Source organism: Pholis gunnellus, assembly GCF_910591455.1.
Source record: "Pholis gunnellus genome assembly, chromosome: 3".
NCBI classification, from domain to species: Eukaryota; Metazoa; Chordata; class Actinopteri; order Perciformes; family Pholidae; genus Pholis; species Pholis gunnellus.
Window position 1 is genome coordinate 18,821,837 of NC_136529.1, and position 17,149 is coordinate 18,838,985.

General features: G+C 41.3%; 2 protein-coding genes across 3 annotated transcripts; one reads left to right on the top strand and one right to left on the bottom strand.

Moving 5' to 3' along the window:
- Positions 1-1,096: 1,096 nt before the first annotated feature.
- LOC306693956 (keratin, type I cytoskeletal 18-like) lies at positions 1,097-4,914 on the bottom strand. Of its 2 annotated transcripts, none has more exons than XR_013767033.1 (7): positions 4,384-4,914; positions 2,987-3,069; positions 2,535-2,691; positions 2,261-2,425; positions 2,047-2,172; positions 1,533-1,811; positions 1,097-1,396 (listed from the first exon to the last, which is right to left on the bottom strand). XR_013767033.1 is itself a non-coding variant. In XM_079156645.1 (7 exons), the coding sequence occupies exons 1-7, from the start codon at positions 4,822-4,824 to the stop codon at positions 1,357-1,359; spliced, it is 1,233 nt and encodes a 410-aa protein (XP_079012771.1). In that variant the 5' UTR covers positions 4,825-4,913; the 3' UTR covers positions 1,097-1,356. The 2 variants fall into 2 exon arrangements, 1 of the variants encoding a protein (XP_079012771.1); XM_079156645.1 differs by having other exon boundaries at positions 1,591-1,811; positions 4,384-4,913.
- Positions 4,915-10,900: 5,986 nt separating this feature from the next.
- LOC306693868 (keratin, type II cytoskeletal 8-like) lies at positions 10,901-16,646 on the top strand. The gene is made up of 9 exons (XM_079156526.1): positions 10,901-11,367; positions 12,858-13,066; positions 13,979-14,039; positions 14,182-14,277; positions 14,420-14,584; positions 14,710-14,835; positions 14,984-15,204; positions 15,328-15,368; positions 15,820-16,646. The coding sequence occupies exons 1-9, from the start codon at positions 10,921-10,923 to the stop codon at positions 16,119-16,121; spliced, it is 1,668 nt and encodes a 555-aa protein (XP_079012652.1). The 5' UTR covers positions 10,901-10,920; the 3' UTR covers positions 16,122-16,646.
- Positions 16,647-17,149: the final 503 nt, after the last annotated feature.

Here is a 17,149-nt window from a genome sequence, read left to right on the forward strand (position 1 = left end):
TGTGTCTGGTTGTTTTGGCATCCAGTGTTCTGCAGCGTCAACCAGAGGGGAGAAGTTGGAACAGCTTGTGTCCAGGGTGTGAAGGGTCTGCAGTGATGATTCCTACCTGACATCAATGATTTCCTCTGCAGTTCTGCCAGCTGTAGTCGGTTCCTGTCCTGTTTGGTGGCGGATCCAGACCACACAGTGATGGATGTGTAGAGAACAGACTGGATTGTTGCGGTGTAGAATGGGATCAGCAGATCCTGAGGCAGGTTGAACTTCCTGAGCTGATGCAGAATGTACATTCTCTGCTGGGTCTTTTTCCCTGATGGTATCTATGTTGGACTGCATGCATTTATTTGTGAGCAGCATTCTGTTAAAGCTGCTAAAGGTAATGCTAAGTCTACAACAAAAGAGTACTGTTGCATTGTTAATCTAGAACAATGCATTATGTTTTATAAATTCATCATATGTTTTCTATGTACAATCTTTATCTGGAAACTATTAGCATGTAGTTCTCAACTGAATGTAATGGAGTAAAAATATATAGTTCTTCCTATGAAACACAAGTAGCATTACATGGACATCCACTGAGGAGTTTGTCTGTTCTGCTTTTCTTTATTCAACAACTGAATAAGAACAGGATTTAAAATTTTAATTCAAATTGCACTATTCATATTATAAACAAGCTGTAGACAAGAATAGTGGATTGAGACCAAAGCAAAGCTAAAAGGCCATTTAATAATGTGCATTTGTTATTCAACCAGAAACGTAACTCTAATGGAAAGCTCCATGTGTGCTGGATGTGTTTGCACATTAATACTAAAACAGATGTGTCCCCTGGCTTGTTTTAAAGTTCCTCTGCCCTCCAGTGGCCAAACATCGATTACGGCAGCTTTAAGCACCCAGATTATTTTTCATAATTAAGCCAGAAATACATTAATATGTAATTTGTCAGCCGTTTGTCTTTTGGGGTGTGGTTGTTTTGTGAACAGAACTTTTATAAATATCTTTCAACTTAAATCATATAACAACATATCACAAAACCTATCACAAAACATTACATGCATGTTATTACATCATGTAAATATAGCAAATGCACAAGAGACATGACTGTTGGTCAACAAGTGGTTTTATTCCTTTTTATTTTTATTTGCTTTAGCTGCTTTTCAAATAGCCCTGCCTGTTTCACAGTGGTGTGGTCAAATGCCTTTATTCAGAACTGCTTAAATCTTTTATGGTTTACACAGAATGTGTTCTTGGTTTAAACTTGGCTTTAGATAATTGGACCAGCATGTATTTTTTTTTCATAATGCATAGTTGTGGGTTTTTCTGCTTTCATTGTTGGGATGGTCCCAGATTCTTTGTTCCAAATTAGCTTGCAGCCGCCAGCTCCTCCAGTGCATCCTGGAGCCTGTGGAAAACACAAAGGAAACATTTTGACTTTCAAAAGATTCATGTTGAACTATAACTGACTGGAACTATTGCCTTGATTCATGATGTGGTTGTACTTGATCATGCAAACCATGATAAGTGATTTTAGTATTCACCTCCACCACCATCAACACCTTCTCTGGATCTGTTTTTTCTCCACCACCTAATTCTTACTTGAAGTCTCCACCATCCATTAGATTCTTGTAAGTGCCAATCTCGGCCTCCAGTTTCATCTTCATGTTGAGCAGCTGCTCATACTCCTGGGTCTGATGCTGGATATTTGCACGCAAGTTGGTCAGCTCCTCCTCCAGACGAATAATAATTCCGTTGTATCTCTCCATTTCATTGTTGTTTCGCTGCTCTGTGTTGCGTAATGTGTCCTCTAAGGAGGCTTTCTGATAAAGGATTGAAAAAGAGAAATCAAAAGTGTGCCAGCAAATCTAATATAGGAAAACATGGGAAAGTTCCAACCTTTTAGAAAAAGAGGGTGTTAAGTAACGGTCATGGTATTTTAAAGAAGAATATTGCAACAAGACTTTATAATCTGATGATAGAATTTGATTATTTCATGCTTGTCATTAAAATGAAAATGAATGAAAACAGGATATAAAACACATTTTTGTAGCTTACCAAGCTCTGTTGAGATGCAAGTTCAATTTCCAGGGTTTGTATCTGTCTGCTTGAGTCACTCCTCTCCATTTGGGCTCCCTGGAGGGCTTCTGTGTTCTGTGATACCTCCACCTGCACATCCGCAATCTGAAAGGGAGATAGATGGAGAAAGGTTGTGAGCCAACAAACAAGAGAGTTGTAAGAGTATTGTCTCCCTTGTAAAGCGTTGCATCACCTGATTTTCATGCCACCGCTTGAGATCTTCCGCGTTCTTTACAGCAATCTTCTCATAGTTGCCCCTCACGTCCGCCATGACCTGGGCCAGGTCCTGACCTTTGGGAGCGTCTACGTCCACTTGCACGCCTGACTGGGAGATCTGACTCCTCAGCTCCATCACCTCCTATAGAACCAACAGCAAGAGAGAAATTAAGCAACGCATTCAAAAGGTGTGTGACTCGTGAGCCACTGCCCCAAGTGTTATGGTTGAACTGGATGTACTGTGAACTCACATTCTCGTGGTTCTTCTTCAGGAAGGAAAGCTCCTCCGTGACAGCTTCAATCTCGCTCTCGATGTTGATCCTGGTCATGTTGGTGTCATCTATGAGTTTCTTCAGCCCAGCGATGTCGGCCTCCACAGACTGGCGGATTGACATCTCATTGTCGAACCTGTAGGGGTTCACACAAACAAACCCTGTCACAGATATCAGCTGTTATATCAGCTGTTATTCACATCGTGGTGTATCGTATAAAGTTACGAAACGGTATGACTGTAGTTTCAAAGAAGTGTTTCAGACTCAAAGCTGCAGTTGCTGAAATCCTTTTCTCAGATATTCTATATGCACTGTACAAACTCTGCACTTGTTTCCATTTGTAAAGTCTATAACTCTTGACGCCAAAGCATTTCTGCCTTCGAGCAGGATATATGAGCTTAAGTAATTAAACAACACGAATATCAACATACTTTACTTTGAAGTCGTCAGCAGCAAGACGGGCGTTGTCGATCTGGAGCACAAAACGAGCGTTCTCTCCAATCTTATCGAAGATCTGGAAAGGAAAAATGAATAAAGTGTTTTTTTAAGTGTTTTTGCTTTTTATAAAAGAACACAATTGTTTAACCAGAAGCCCCTCCCTTCAACGCGCCAGTCATGAGATGCAATACGATGCCCAGCTGCTCTATTAAAGATGTGATTTGAATCACTATTTCCCCTTCAGAAACAATAAAAACCCCAGAGTCCGATTAAACACAACATGATTGAATCCATAGCAACATTCAGAGAAAAGAGGAACCACAAACTGAAGGACAGGAAAAGAGGATGTTCCCGTGCCAGAACAGAATCTGGTTTGTTTTAGCATTGTTGGAAACATGGGTTTCCTGTCTGGATAACTCATACAGAGAGGATTTTCTTTCTCTCCAATTCTCACCCAGATGCACTTTCTCTGTCTGTCATTTTCTTTGTATCTCTGTGTGTTAATGTGTGCAGAGATTGCAAAATTCTTTATGCGTGAATGTTTTGGAGTTTATACTCTAAACTGCCTCAGAGGAAAAGGGGGAATACTTGTGCCTTTATGTGTAAAGAAAGAAAAAGTGCCACCATCAATGTGTCATTTTGTACCATTGAAGACTGTGAGTCTGTACAAGAATGTGACATTTGACTCTGCAGACTGAAGCTGATTGTTGTAAAGCTAGTGCACTCACACTCATCTGTATGCACATACACACACCCACGCTGGCAGTCCGAGTGCCTTTGTGTGTGTGTCATTACCACACATCTGTTTCACATTGAGGCCCTCCTACACCAGAGAATGCTTGTAGAATCACCATTTACAAGCGGGACCATTTGGAAATGCTTTTTTCTGCTGAAGGTTTGTTTGAGAGCTTTTCAGTCTGTCTCTCATGACGATGCCCTCGTGTTGGTGAGTCATCAGAGGAAGTTCTGGACAATTTTGTGGCACAAACAAGTTTTTGGGGGAGGGTCAGAGCTCAGCAACCACACCCTTCATTCTCTTGCGAGAAATGTGATAACCTACAAAGAAAATGCTGCCAGTCTCACCATGAATATTCTCAATCTTAATTTGTAACATTAGGAATAAGATGAAGAAGAAACACACTGATAATAGTTACTGACACAAGTAGGTTTGAATCGTGCCATCACATGCACTCATTGAATCTTATAGTAGAGGCCACATTAAGCACTTCTTAAGCATTTCAACATTTATTCTCAGTCTCCTCCGTCGTTGTCTGTCTCACCTAGCTGTATCAAAGTAATCATCCAACAACGACTGTTTCATAGTATTCAACAATTCATACTCAACCTCCCCCTGTTAATTCTAGAGGTCAGCGTTCAGTGTCATGCTTACTTGATTGCGTAGGTCATCTATGATGGGTTGATACTTGCTGTAGTCTCTCATGTTGGGCCCTCCCTTCTCCAAAGCCTCCATGATCCTCATCTCCAGGTCCTGGTTGGCCTGTTCCAGGTTCCTCACCGTCTCCAGGTAGTTGGCCAGGCGGTCGTTCAGGTTCTGCATGGCTCCCCTCTCGTTGCCCATGATCCCAGCACCGGCACCACCACCAGCCGAAAAGGATCCACCGGATCCTCCAAAACCTGAGCCCATACCACCACCCATTCCACTGCTCAGCTTGTAGGCAGAGGAAGAAGAGGTCATTGGGGCACCAGAACGCAGGGAAGACACGGAGGCAGAGGAAATGCGGGAGCCTATTCCACCAGCACCGCCATAAATGCTGGCAGAACTGTACTTAGGTGTGGATCGGGACTGCACGGTAGATCTTCTGAAGCTCATTTTGGAGAAGTTTAGACACTGCAGAGATTGAAGTGGAAAATGAGATGTGGAGAATCACCGCTGGCCGGCTTAGAAAGAGACGCTGGCAGTAGGAAGTTGGGAACTTATACTCCTGCTTTTCTCCCTCAATCACAGCTGGTCTCTCAGACCCTGCCCACTTTAACATCACCCTAGTTTTCCTTTCCTGCTCCCCCCTCCCTGCTTTGTGCTCTCATTCACCCACATCTTCCCCTTTTTGAACCGACAGTAGTTTCTGTCTCCATGGCAATGTCCGAGGCATTTTGCAAAACACACATGCACATTTGAACAACTAGAGCAAATGTATTTAAAAGAGATAAACCACAGTTCACAATAAACGATAGAAAGAAGTACTAGACATGTTGTCCATGGGTAAAGTACTTTAACACAGTTAAAGCTAAAAGTTAAAGGGTAGAATATTCTTTTCAAAATGAAGTTTACTCTGGAAGCATGCAACCAAATTCCTTTGGTTTGCCCATAAAAGGCATACTGTCTACCATTCGCTGCATAGTTTCTAAGTTTGTGGTCAGCCTTGGCCCCAAAATAAATATATTTTGACTACCTTCTTATCTAGACTAAACATAAAGTGAGATACTGTGTAACAGCTGCAGTGCTGCTTCTTGTATCTTTAACAGAAGGGGGGGGGGGGGGGGGGGGAATACTTATTTACCTCTTATTTTACTTTTAAAGTACAAAATGAAGTGGTGGCATTGGAATGTTTGTCAGAGTAACTGCCGTCAGAAATCTCCTACTAATGAAAACTGAACTGATTTACTGATAAACACAGTTCCTATAACAATCACATTTCAATACAAACAATAGGGTGAACAGTATTGACACGCCACACAGTAAGAAGAAACCTAAGGACACCCAAGCTTCAATTATACCCAGAATACCCGAGAAGAGATCAGACGACTATAGAATGAAAGTAAGCTAATGGCACATTGTTCAGAATACAATCAAAAGGAAAGAAAAGATGCCCTCAGTAGGCGATTATCTGCTCAAATCAGCTCTATTGAGAGTATTGAACAATTATCTTTGAAGCATGGTGTGTCATGAGAACTGCATTTGATATCTGAGTAAGATATATCCTTACCACAGGGGGGAAAAATCCTTTTTTTGCATCAAAGTGACTAAATGCCATAGAGCCTATACCGTCCCTGGGAACTACACAATTGTCGTGAAACTATCAAAAAAACAGGAAAGAAACTGGATCATTTTACGAAAAAACAAGCTGCAATGTGCATTGTTTTGGCAGGACCTTGGAAATGTTCATATGGGCTAAAGTTCTGTTCAGAGCGGATATCACACTGGGCCCCAGAGAACTGGATAATAAAACCTTGAACCACCCCGGGGGAGACTCAAACACCCTCCTGAGCTTCATACAACCCAGTTCTTTTCTTTCCCGATCTTACCTCACCGTCATGGTTGATCAAGTTTCAGTGTTTCTCACACTTCACTTCAGCCCCTTGCTGTTCATTTATCTACTAATTTCTTTTAGCAGTACTCAATGAGAATGGGGAAAAGCAGCATAAAGAGAGAAGTAAAAGCATAAAAAAAGCAGAGGTAACACTGATGAGTGTGCCCTGTGACGAGGACAGGCAGATATAAAGAGGAACTATGAATTAAATCAGCATGAGTCATACCTCGTGACAGTGTCTCCACTATCTTGTTTGTTTGAATGTGTGTGTTGGCAACAATTTGCCTCGTCCAAGGCACAAACAAATAAAAACAAGAACATACCTTAATCAATAGTTTTGTATGAAATATCTAGTATAATGGATATTTATGGCACATATTCTGCTTGGATCATGTGTCCGTATGAGGATTTTTTTTCCGTGAATGATAACTCCAGAGATTTCATTTTCCCACATGCAACAATCTGATCTGAATTGGATACTTCTTTCCCAGATAAGACAGGAAAAAAGCAGAGGGAAAGAGGAGAAGCCGGAGTGTGTGAGTCATACTAACACACAGCAGGAATCCGGAAACTACTCCAGGAGTTTATGTGCTTCAAGAATCTTGGACAAGTCTCCGATTATTACTGCTCTCAGTTTAGTGCAGCCTTAAATGACCTTCGCTTCCCTTGTTCTTTGGTTTCCTTTACCCAAGCTGCAGTGCAGAATGAGAGCTCTCACATGCTTATATACAAAGTCCAAAACGTGTATTTACATAGATGCATATGCATACGTGTGTGTGTGCACCCTGAAAGATGCATGAAGGAATGCGGACGTACACGAGAGTGTGACACACTCCCTTTCTCACATCCTTCCCTCCTCTCTTGATCACTTCTTTGTTAATTCGCACAAGATGATCAAAAGACACCAAAAGAGGAAATGAGTTTATCTTTTTTATGGATATCTATATTCCAGTTTTATGGCCAGGATTGTTATCAAAGTGCAGGGGTCACACATCAGAGATTAGCGAAATGTGTCGACTAAGAGACATTTTCTCTGTGGGATGTCATGTCCATTTCTAGCGCATAGACATTTCACAGGTAGACATAGAAAGAGCAGTGATACGACTGTCACAGTGGTGAGTCACCTATGTTTCCATTCCTCATATGGGCACAAATGAGTAATTTCATTTGAGGAAAGAGATGATCTGTCTTTTGTAAATCGTAAAGTTTGAGGTAGGCTACTTGTATTTTACTTAAGTATTTCCATTTATGCTCCACGTTAAATAGTTGCTTTTTATATTAAGACAACAAATAAATTGTGATGTATTATTGTATAAGATAAGATGAGGAGAGGAAGTCTCAATATGAAGTAGTTGAAATTAACCCCATCAAACACATTATTTAACAAATGTCAGCATGCAACAGGCTAAACCAGTGGATAGAAAAATACTTCGATCTTTTGCTTAAGTAAAAGTAGTAATACCACAGTGTGGAAATACTCTGTTACAAGTAAAAGTCCTGTGTTACAAAAGTATTACCACCAAAATATACTTCAAGTATGAAAAGTAAAATAACTCATCATTTGATCATAATTATTGTTAATTAACAGTAAAAATAAATTACAGCTGAGGATGATGGGAATGACATTTTACATTGTATAGATGAAAAGTTAAGCGATCACCACATTTTCTTTAAATTAGGCTCTTGGGACTTCGAATAACTGGAGCAAATTTTATGGAAAGCAATAGTTGTGAAGATAAACTATCAACCTCAAGGTGGCGCTAGAGGAAAAATCAGGGAGTCACTAAAGTCAGTAAATTTCATTGGGACTATAAATGTTTGTTGCATATTTTGCTGTTAATCCATTTGAAATTATCTGGGAGTTTTCCATCTGGATCAAAGTGGTGGCAGACAGACTAACATTGATGTCTGTGTTGAGTGTTCTGCCTCTACTATAGTTAACAAATCAGCCACACCCGACCCATGGATCAAGTTTCATGCAGCAAATAAGCACATGGTCAATGAGGAACAGTGACTTTAACATGTGACTACACCACGCCACACCTCCTGTGCAATTCCTGGCCTTAAAATCCACACTTCCATCCTTCAGTCACTAGGGGGCATGAGTCCCATGGAAAACAAACCAAGTGAGAGAAAAGCAAAGAAGCTCATGGAACAGCATGTTCTGTTCCTCCCTGCATACAATGAGCACATGTGTGCTCACATTGTTCAACTCCATGCACTATGCCTTGGTGTAGATTTAGCTTCACGTCTGCGCTGGAGACTCTCTGTTTGAACAGGAATGACAGGGCGAGGCAGGAAGGGAGTTTTATAACTGCTTTTACTGATAATTCTTTACAGCAAAGTCCAACTTTAAGACCGCAGCCAGAAACTGACTCTTAAAAGACATTCAGAATTTTATAGTACTTGTCTTCTTTGCCTTTGAATTCAGTTCCTGCATAACCCTGCTCTATACGTTTTCCTCAATTCCAGCCCGTAACTTGAGTCTAATTTTGTATTGTTTATATTGCTCATAAAGCACTGCATATATTACGTTTATTTTAACTACATTGGATGATAGTGATGCATGCATCTCCAGCCTGCTTAAGATTACTGTACACCGTCCCGGCCCCATTCTCACGGAACATCTCAACCAATCTATCATATGTGTGGAATAGTTTGTTTCTTTTTCTTTGCTAATTGTCTTCTCATACCCCCCCACTTGCTCATCCCCCCCCCCCCCCCACACACACACCCCCACCCATCCTCTCTGTCTTGTAGCATGTACGTGTTTCTATCAGCACATTCCTGACTTGGTGTGTCATATAGCAGCTTCGTACAAACCAAAACATCACTGACCTCTCAAGAGACTTTAAGGTCAGAGGGTTAGCTTCGTAAATTGCCTTCTTAATGCAGAATAAACGATCTTATCTGGAGGCAGGAGATTTTATTCAATCAGGTTTATGTCATCAAACATGAAATAAACACAGCTCACCGGTTGGTGTCGATGCCGGAGAGGCTGAGTTAATGAAGCGACAAAAACTGGTTGACTTGTACATATATGGTTGCCTCCAAGTTTAGCACAGCAGCTCCATTGTAGAGAGTCACGTCACTGTTTGAGACAAGCCAAGCAAAACATGCATTTTTCTGATCGGTCCAAAGCCTGAAAGTCCCTTTCAGGTTGTTAAGTTGTAATTTCCACCACGGGAATGGCTGGCGAAGTCTTTTCATAACTATATATAACCATAAAAACAAAAGAGAAGGGTTGTGGTGAAAATGTTCATTGAGAGAGCCATGGGTTTATTCTGGTAAAAATTAGGCAACGGTCATCAAACCGCTCAGAAAAGATCATGAGTCATAAATCTGCTATACGTGACAAATGAATCATGATTTCTACAGTTCGAGATGGTGGTTGGGGTTCATGTTTTCAATACAACTGTTATGAAATGATAAGGCCTTAGCAAAAATTTGTGTTTTGATCTTTAATATGTGCAACCATGGAAACAGAGACACACAAAATCCCTAATCAATACAATCTATCTATCTATCTATCTATCTATCTATCTATCTATCTATCTATCTATCCATCTATCCATCTATCTATCTATCTATCTATCTATCTATCTATCTATCTATCTATCTATCTATCTATCTATCTATCTTGCTCCATCCATCGATCCAGTACTTTATGGTGTGTTTTATGGGACTAAGGTGGGGTTCAGAATAAAATAAAAAAAAAACCTCTGTTTACTCTTCACTTGGCTGATATGAAAGGAATGTTCACCAACAGTCCCTGTGTGTGTGTGTGTGTGTGTGTGTGTGTGTGTGTGTGTGTGTGTGTGTTGCCTGTCCATCGATCACAGCTGATAGTGGAAACATCCAGCTGCACCTTAGCACACAGGCTTAGACACAAGCTTTTTCACTTTGAAGTTTGAGATGGAACCTGTAAAAGTCTATGGTTAACCTTTTTCGATTTCATTATCTTCTGTTAAAGTAATAAATGTTTCTTGCAAGAATTGGATGCAACAAGTCTGCTCAAAAACACTTTACACATATAGATAGTGGAATATATTCAGTGGGTAAATCTGGTTCTCCCACAATTATGAGACATACACATAGCCCACAAAGCACATCACACTGGACACCCACAATTTACTTTGCAATATGTCACATCCATGAGAACTGTTGTAAAGTAAAGAGGAGGTCATAAAATGATGTGCCTGTTCATTATACCCAGGGTTTGATTGCATGAGTCTGTATATGTGTGTGTGTGTGTGTTCGTGTGGTTTTGTACAGATGATACAACTAACATGTACAGGACAGTACAGTATAATTTCATGAATCAAAAATAGGTTGGCAGTGTTTGTTACGTGACTACAATGTTTTCAGTTTGATATAAAAAGGTCTTTCTGCAGTAGCTTTATAGAAACTGGCATAGTGACTATTATGTCATTCTTGTGCTCTCTCCAACACACTACAAATGAGATTTTCTTCCCTAACATTCCCTCATCCTTCACTCCCCTGCCGAGGACACCAGCCAATCGCACCTCAGCTGGGTCCCTCCCCTGCTCCGATAAATAGCACTGGGGATCAGGGAGGGTCTATCTGCCTGGCTCTCCTTCCCTCTGCAGAGTCTCTCCTCTCACGCCACCTCATTGCTTCAGACTCCCTCTGTGACCATGTCTATGAGAGCCATGAAGACCACCACCTACTCCACTCGGTCCACCTCCGGGTGCCCATCCCAGGGCTACAGCAGCCGCTCCTTCTCCGGCTACGGTGGTCAGGGTGCTGGCAGGCAGAGCTACGCTGCCCGCAGCTCCTATGGGGGATTGGGCAGCAGTGGTGCTGCTGCGGGCGCTGGGGGGTTTAAAGTGGCCGGTGGGTATATTGCCGGGGGGTCTGCACAAAGAGGCGGTGGAGTAGAGTTTGGCTACATGGGCTTCGGTGGCGGTATGGGAGGTGGAATGGCCAATGAAGTGGTGGCCCCCATCACTGCAGTGACTGTGAACAGGAGCCTGCTGGCCCCCCTGAACCTGGAGATTGACCCCAACATCCAGGTGGTGCGCACCCAGGAGAAGGAGCAGATCAAGAACCTCAACAACCGCTTTGCTTCCTTCATTGACAAGGTCAGTCAGCTCAGGACTGAGATGATATATTAAAGATAAACACCATTGTCCTTGCAACAATAGCAATAAACGGCACATACAGTTTGTCGCTTTCTAGGGTTTTGGACTGTTTGGATAAAGCTATTAAATTCCACACAGAGTAGAAAAAAAACTCATGAACTTCTGAGGAAATCAGTGTATTGCAAGCAGAAATAGCTCAACGTGAAAGAGGCCTGATTTATCATCCAGTGAAAACTGTGTAACAAAATAACGTCTGCTAAAAGCCATGTGTGGTGATGTGGAGGATACCAACTGTTTGGAGTAATGCCATAGCTTCCTCACATGTTTTCACTCTCAGGTGAGATCATAGGGCTTTAATAAGAGGATCAACCTGGACACAGAGTGCATTGGGCTGGGATGAAGTGCAGAACAAATTTAGCTTGAAGGGGTGCATTCCAATATGAGCAATATCCTGAATAAAAAGAGATTTAGTGGTTGTGAAAATAATGCCAGGTGTGCTCTTTTGCAAAGTCATATTTGTTGTGTTATTTTTAAATTAAACTTACTGAATAATAGTGTTTGTACAGCCTGTACAAACACTTACAGAAGAAAAAAAGAGTGGGCGTGGCCGAGAGAGAAGCTTATCGAGTGAAGTAGATCACTGAAGAAAGACATTTCAACAGAACACCATCAGTTATCTCAATAATGCCCTCTTAATGAGGCTGTATAATTTAAAGCAATTTTCTTGAAAGTAGCATAAATCCTTGTTATGCACTCACTATACATTTGTTTACTGATTATATATGATTATATGTATATATACAGTATATATATATATATATATATATGATTATTAGTTATTTTAACAGAGGTGGGCAATCTTAACCCCCTGAGATTGAGCAGATTCTTTAATCGCTCATTGAGACATTCTTGTTTCGGGAGCATAGAAGTTAAGCTGTAAATCAATCACGCTGAAACTAATTATTCACATTGTAAAACAAAGCTTGCATACCATCGTGATATTGCACACACTCACGCAGACCTCTGTGTCTCTCATCATGTTTGCCAAGTGGTAGCGGGACCCCACCCTGCACTAGACGCTCAATAGCAGAGTTGTAAATGGGAAACTGGGACACAGTGCCTCTTTGTGTCGAAAAGTGGCACCATGGGTGAGAAGTGAGTGAGGACTAATTGATGTGACATTTAGAGAGAAGCTCAATTAGTCATTTTTATTCAGTCAAACTTTATGTGGTTCTTTGTCCATCAGTAAACAACAAAGTGAATCCATTCACATGTATTGCCCACCTTCTTTTTACATGCATTCTTTCTCTGTCCACACACACACACACGTGATCGCTGTACATTAATACGTTATACAAAGTTATGTATTTTGTTTTGCCGTTAGAAAACAAGTAGTGCATTACCAGCTCCCCATTATTTAACCATCAAGACAAGTCATTTCTGAATATTTACCTCTTCTTTATTGATCATTCATTGTCGTCTGTCTGCAGGTACGCTTTCTAGAACAGCAGAACAAAATGCTCGAGACCAAGTGGAAACTTGTGCAGGAACAGACCACGTCTCGCTCAAACGTGGATGCCATGTTCGAAGCCTACATTGCCAACCTGCGTAAGCAGCTAGACAACTTAGGTCACGAAAAATTCAAACTTGAGTCCGACCTGCATCACATGACGGGCCTGGTTGAGGACTTCAAAAACAAGTGAGTGGGGTAGAGGATTTCAACCTTCAGTGTTACACTTTTCCTTAATGTGGCTATAATCAATATTGTTAACAATGGATTGAATGACTACTTGTACAGTACAGTAGCTGCTCATCGTGACACACCCCAGACACACCCCACACTCACAGCTCTCTTTTCGGTCGCAGCAGGCAGATGTTTTTAACAAACAACTATCTGTACACTCACTCAAATTGTTTTCTTTCAACTTGTTTCCATCTGTTCCTTTAGCTTTGGAGGAAACCACATCTATTTGATTCCATTTTTCTTTTGAAACTGCACTAATCAAAACTGTTATATGTATTTTTTTTCTATTCCAAGACAAAATTATTTGGAAAAAAATACTTGTGAAATGTGTACCTCTCAGCTTGACCGAGAATTTTAGTGTTTTTCAGTTCTTTGCTTTGATTCCGCAACTTTATGGCTTAATTTACTCTCGCCGCTTTCATCAGTGACATTTTCTGCAGCAGTTTTCAGCGAAGAACCTATAGAAACTCACTGTACGCAAACTTCCCAGCATCAAACGACAAAACTAAATTAGCCGCTAGCTGGTTAACATGGAGCATATAGCAGATAAAGAGATAATTCCCTCAGCAGTGACCAGAGCTAAAAGGAGAGCTATGAAGTGATTCATCAGGTGATCAGAATCACTCCTAATTAATTATATTGTTGCTCTTCATATCCTGAGTGTTTGAGTGTCTGAGTTTACAGCTTGTTTAAGCTACCCCCAAGGGACAACTACTGTTATTGCAGGTTTTAGTAAATGCAGATTAAACCTTTTTTCACCTTGTGCATATACATAGATGTGCTACATGTGGATCAGATAAGGAGACTGAAAAGATTAGAATACAATTCTGTAAATAATTTGAATTCTTTCTGATCTTTTTTTTCCAGGTATGAGGATGAGATCAACAAGCGCAATGAGTGTGAGAACAGCTTTGTCCTCATAAAGAAGGTCAGTTTAGGTCCAACATATTCTTGATCTTGAATCTGCAATAAGCTTTTGGGCAGAACGAGCCCACACAATAGTCATTTGTACCTAAAGGCCGGGGCCGCATGGAACGCTGAATATTCTCAGTGTAGCCTTTTCTGTGCAGGACACTGATGCAGCCTATATGATCAAAGTGGAGCTGGAAGCCAAGCTGGATGGGCTCTCTGATGAGATTGAGTTCTTGAGGCAGATCTATGAAACAGTAATGACTTTATTTCACTTTTCAGTGGCACACAAATGATTCATTGATTTAGCCATATGTCACCTTAAAACAAAGAGCATTTTCATGTTGTCCCATGTCCATTTTTTTCTCTGCTCGTGTTTTTTTGTATTATCCTGAGTAGGAAATCCATGAGCTGCAGAGCCAGATCAAGGACACATCTGTTGTGGTGGAGATGGACAACAGCCGTAACCTTGACATGGACGCCATCGTTGCAGAAGTGCGTGCCCAGTATGAAGACATCGCCAACCGTAGCAGAGCCGAGGCTGAGTCATGGTACCAGACTAAGGTGAGACCACTATTCATGTCAAAACAAAACCTTCCTAAGAATGTGGATAAAATCAAACATCAACAACTAAACCATACCCGGTGCATTTTGATGTGTCACTCTTGACTTGTCCCTGTCTGTACCAGTATGCAGAGATGCAGCAGTCAGCAGGTAAACATGGTGATGACCTGAAGTCAACCAAAGCTGAGATCGCTGACATGAACCGCAGGATAATGAGGCTGCAGTCTGAAATTGACATGGTTAAATCACAGGTAAGAGCTACACATTTCAATTTTGTGTTTTTATACACATTTGACTGTAGTATGATTTAGTCTTTAATGTCTTTGATTTGATAACTCCTTGGTCTTATTAAGACTATAGGGTGTTTGAACTACACTTCACTCTCTGCCTTTTCCGTAGCGAAACGGTTTGGAAGCTCAAATCGCAGAGGCTGAGGAGCGTGGTGAGTTGGCAGTGAAGGACGCTAAACTTCGCATCAGAGATCTGGAGGAAGCACTCCAGAGAGCCAAGCAGGACATGGCCCTTCAAGTCCGCCAGTACCAGGAACTAATGAATGTGAAGCTGGCTCTGGACATTGAGATTGCCACCTACAGGAAGCTGCTGGAAGGAGAGGAGTACAGGTAAGATGTTGCTGTGAAAGCACCACCTTGTGGAGCTGATGAGAAATACCTTTTTGCATGAATATCGTTGTGTATATCTCATGATATTCCTCTTGCTCCTTTCTTTTTCTTTTTTCTCTACAGGTTAGCAACTGGAATCAAGACCACTATATCCAAGCAGACTTGTGAGTTCATGTTCTACCTTGGTGCAAACATTTAAAGTGGTTTAGCCATGTTACAGTACAACACATGAAAAACTATTAATAAACTATTAAAACTACTCATCAAAACTCTTTATACAATCATCAACATTGCATACTGGTATCTAAAAGGGTGACATCAGGTCATCCACATCACATCTTACATATTTTCCACAACTTTCAACCACACATCACTTCATTACACCTGCAAAACTTATGATATACGTTCGGCAAATCGTGTTTCAATGTGATGGGTGTGTGAAAAGTAAAATGATAACTTAAACCACATGCAAGCTCTCAATGCAAAAGAAGCACTCCTACCAAACCTTTGCAGACACAAACATATGTGTTCATCCAAATATCTCCTCATTGACATCCCTTTCCGCAACAACTGCATGTCTGTGTTAATGATTGCATTTTACTTCTGAATGTGCAGCTATGAACTACAATGCCTACGGCCTGGAGAGCTCTCGAACACCTTCCTACGTCAGCTGCTCCTTCGGTGGAGTCAGGGCCAGCAGCGGTTCTGTCGACGCCCTCAGCGGCGCAACAGTGAAGAGCACCACAGTCACCAAGACAGAAACCGTGGTGGTCAAGACCGAGGAGAAGAAGGAGGAGGAGGAGAACCAGCAGGTACCAACCGAGGAGCCAGCGGCCGTGGAGAAGAAGGAGGAGCAGGAGCAGGAGCAGGAGCAGGAGCAGGAGCAGGGGGAGGCTGAAGCTGTGGCTGAGGAGTGATGTGTTTATTCCTGTTTTGTCAGATTTATGATTAATGATTTTGGTCTTGGAAGTTAAGAAAAAGCACACAGATTCAATTCTTTACTGATGTGCCTTCACCAAATAATGTTTCTTCTGTAAGCAACTTACCTACAGATATCCTTAATGAAGAGGTTACACTGGATGAGTATTTGTTCAGGTTGTATTTACTGTCAACTGCAGCCCGCCACTGCGCTGGTTCAGAGATTACTGCACCACACTTGTTTGGCCAGCAAGTGGCGCTGTTGTATGTGCTTTCCTCTGCTGCTCTATCTTGTCTGCTGCTCTTTTATCTCGATTGAGCACTGCTGTCACGTCAATACTGCTGATAGGAGTAATTTGGGGAAATAAACCATCGCCGTGCTGGACTTGTTATGCTAAACCTGCTGTAGTTAAACAGTTCAAAATCTGTCACAAAAGCTTTCATGACTTCTGCTTCGCAAAAAAACATTTTTTGGTGCTAGTGTTGGCAACACCTGGAGTCCTGTTTGCCCGACAATAAATGTTCTTCAAATTATATTGTACATGGTGTTTGTGTGTTTTGTTGAATTGGAAGGTTCCATGTAAGTTTGATGTAGTTGCACTACAACATGACAAACCTCACAAAATGAGGAGAATATTTACAAAAATATTAAAAGAATCACTTAAAGACACAATGAAAGACAGTGTGTTGGCAAACACATTTAAAAGTGTCCTGAAGGGACATTCTGGTGTGTCAACACACACAAAAACACACAAACGCACACACTCACATACGCACACACCTACACACACATACACAAGTAAGTTGTACTTTTAACAGCTTTCAAAAATGAAATCTTATATGATAGTCTAAACAATTTTCTGACGAGTCCCCGCCTGCCTCAGTCCTGGTACAGGCTAATTCCACAGGTTTCTCTTTCACAAAATTGAGGGTCATGTATTCCTTTAAAATGTCAGCAAATGGTCCAAACCCCTTTAGGACCTTTCTGTAAAAAAGTATGAATGTTAAGTTCAAACAAAGCACATGC

What these genes read in the sequence shown, in the direction of transcription:
- LOC306693956 (XM_079156645.1), bottom strand. Translation starts at nt 4,824, where the DNA reads ATGAGCTTCAGAAGATCTACCGTGCAGTCCCGATCCACACCTAAGTAC. An exon ending in AGCGGTGGCATGAAAATCAG is followed by an intron (nt 2,173 to 2,260) that starts GTGATGCAACGC and finishes TCTCCCTTTCAG; the next exon opens with ATTGCGGATGTGCAGGTGGA. An exon ending in ATGGATGGTGGAGACTTCAA is followed by an intron (nt 1,397 to 1,590) that starts GTAAGAATTAGG and finishes TGTTTTCCACAG; the next exon opens with GCTCCAGGATGCACTGGAGG.
- LOC306693868 (XM_079156526.1), top strand. Translation starts at nt 10,921, where the DNA reads ATGTCTATGAGAGCCATGAAGACCACCACCTACTCCACTCGGTCCACC. An exon ending in GTTGAGGACTTCAAAAACAA is followed by an intron (nt 13,067 to 13,978) that starts GTGAGTGGGGTA and finishes TTTTTTTTCCAG; the next exon opens with GTATGAGGATGAGATCAACA. An exon ending in CACTATATCCAAGCAGACTT is followed by an intron (nt 15,369 to 15,819) that starts GTGAGTTCATGT and finishes CTGAATGTGCAG; the next exon opens with CTATGAACTACAATGCCTAC.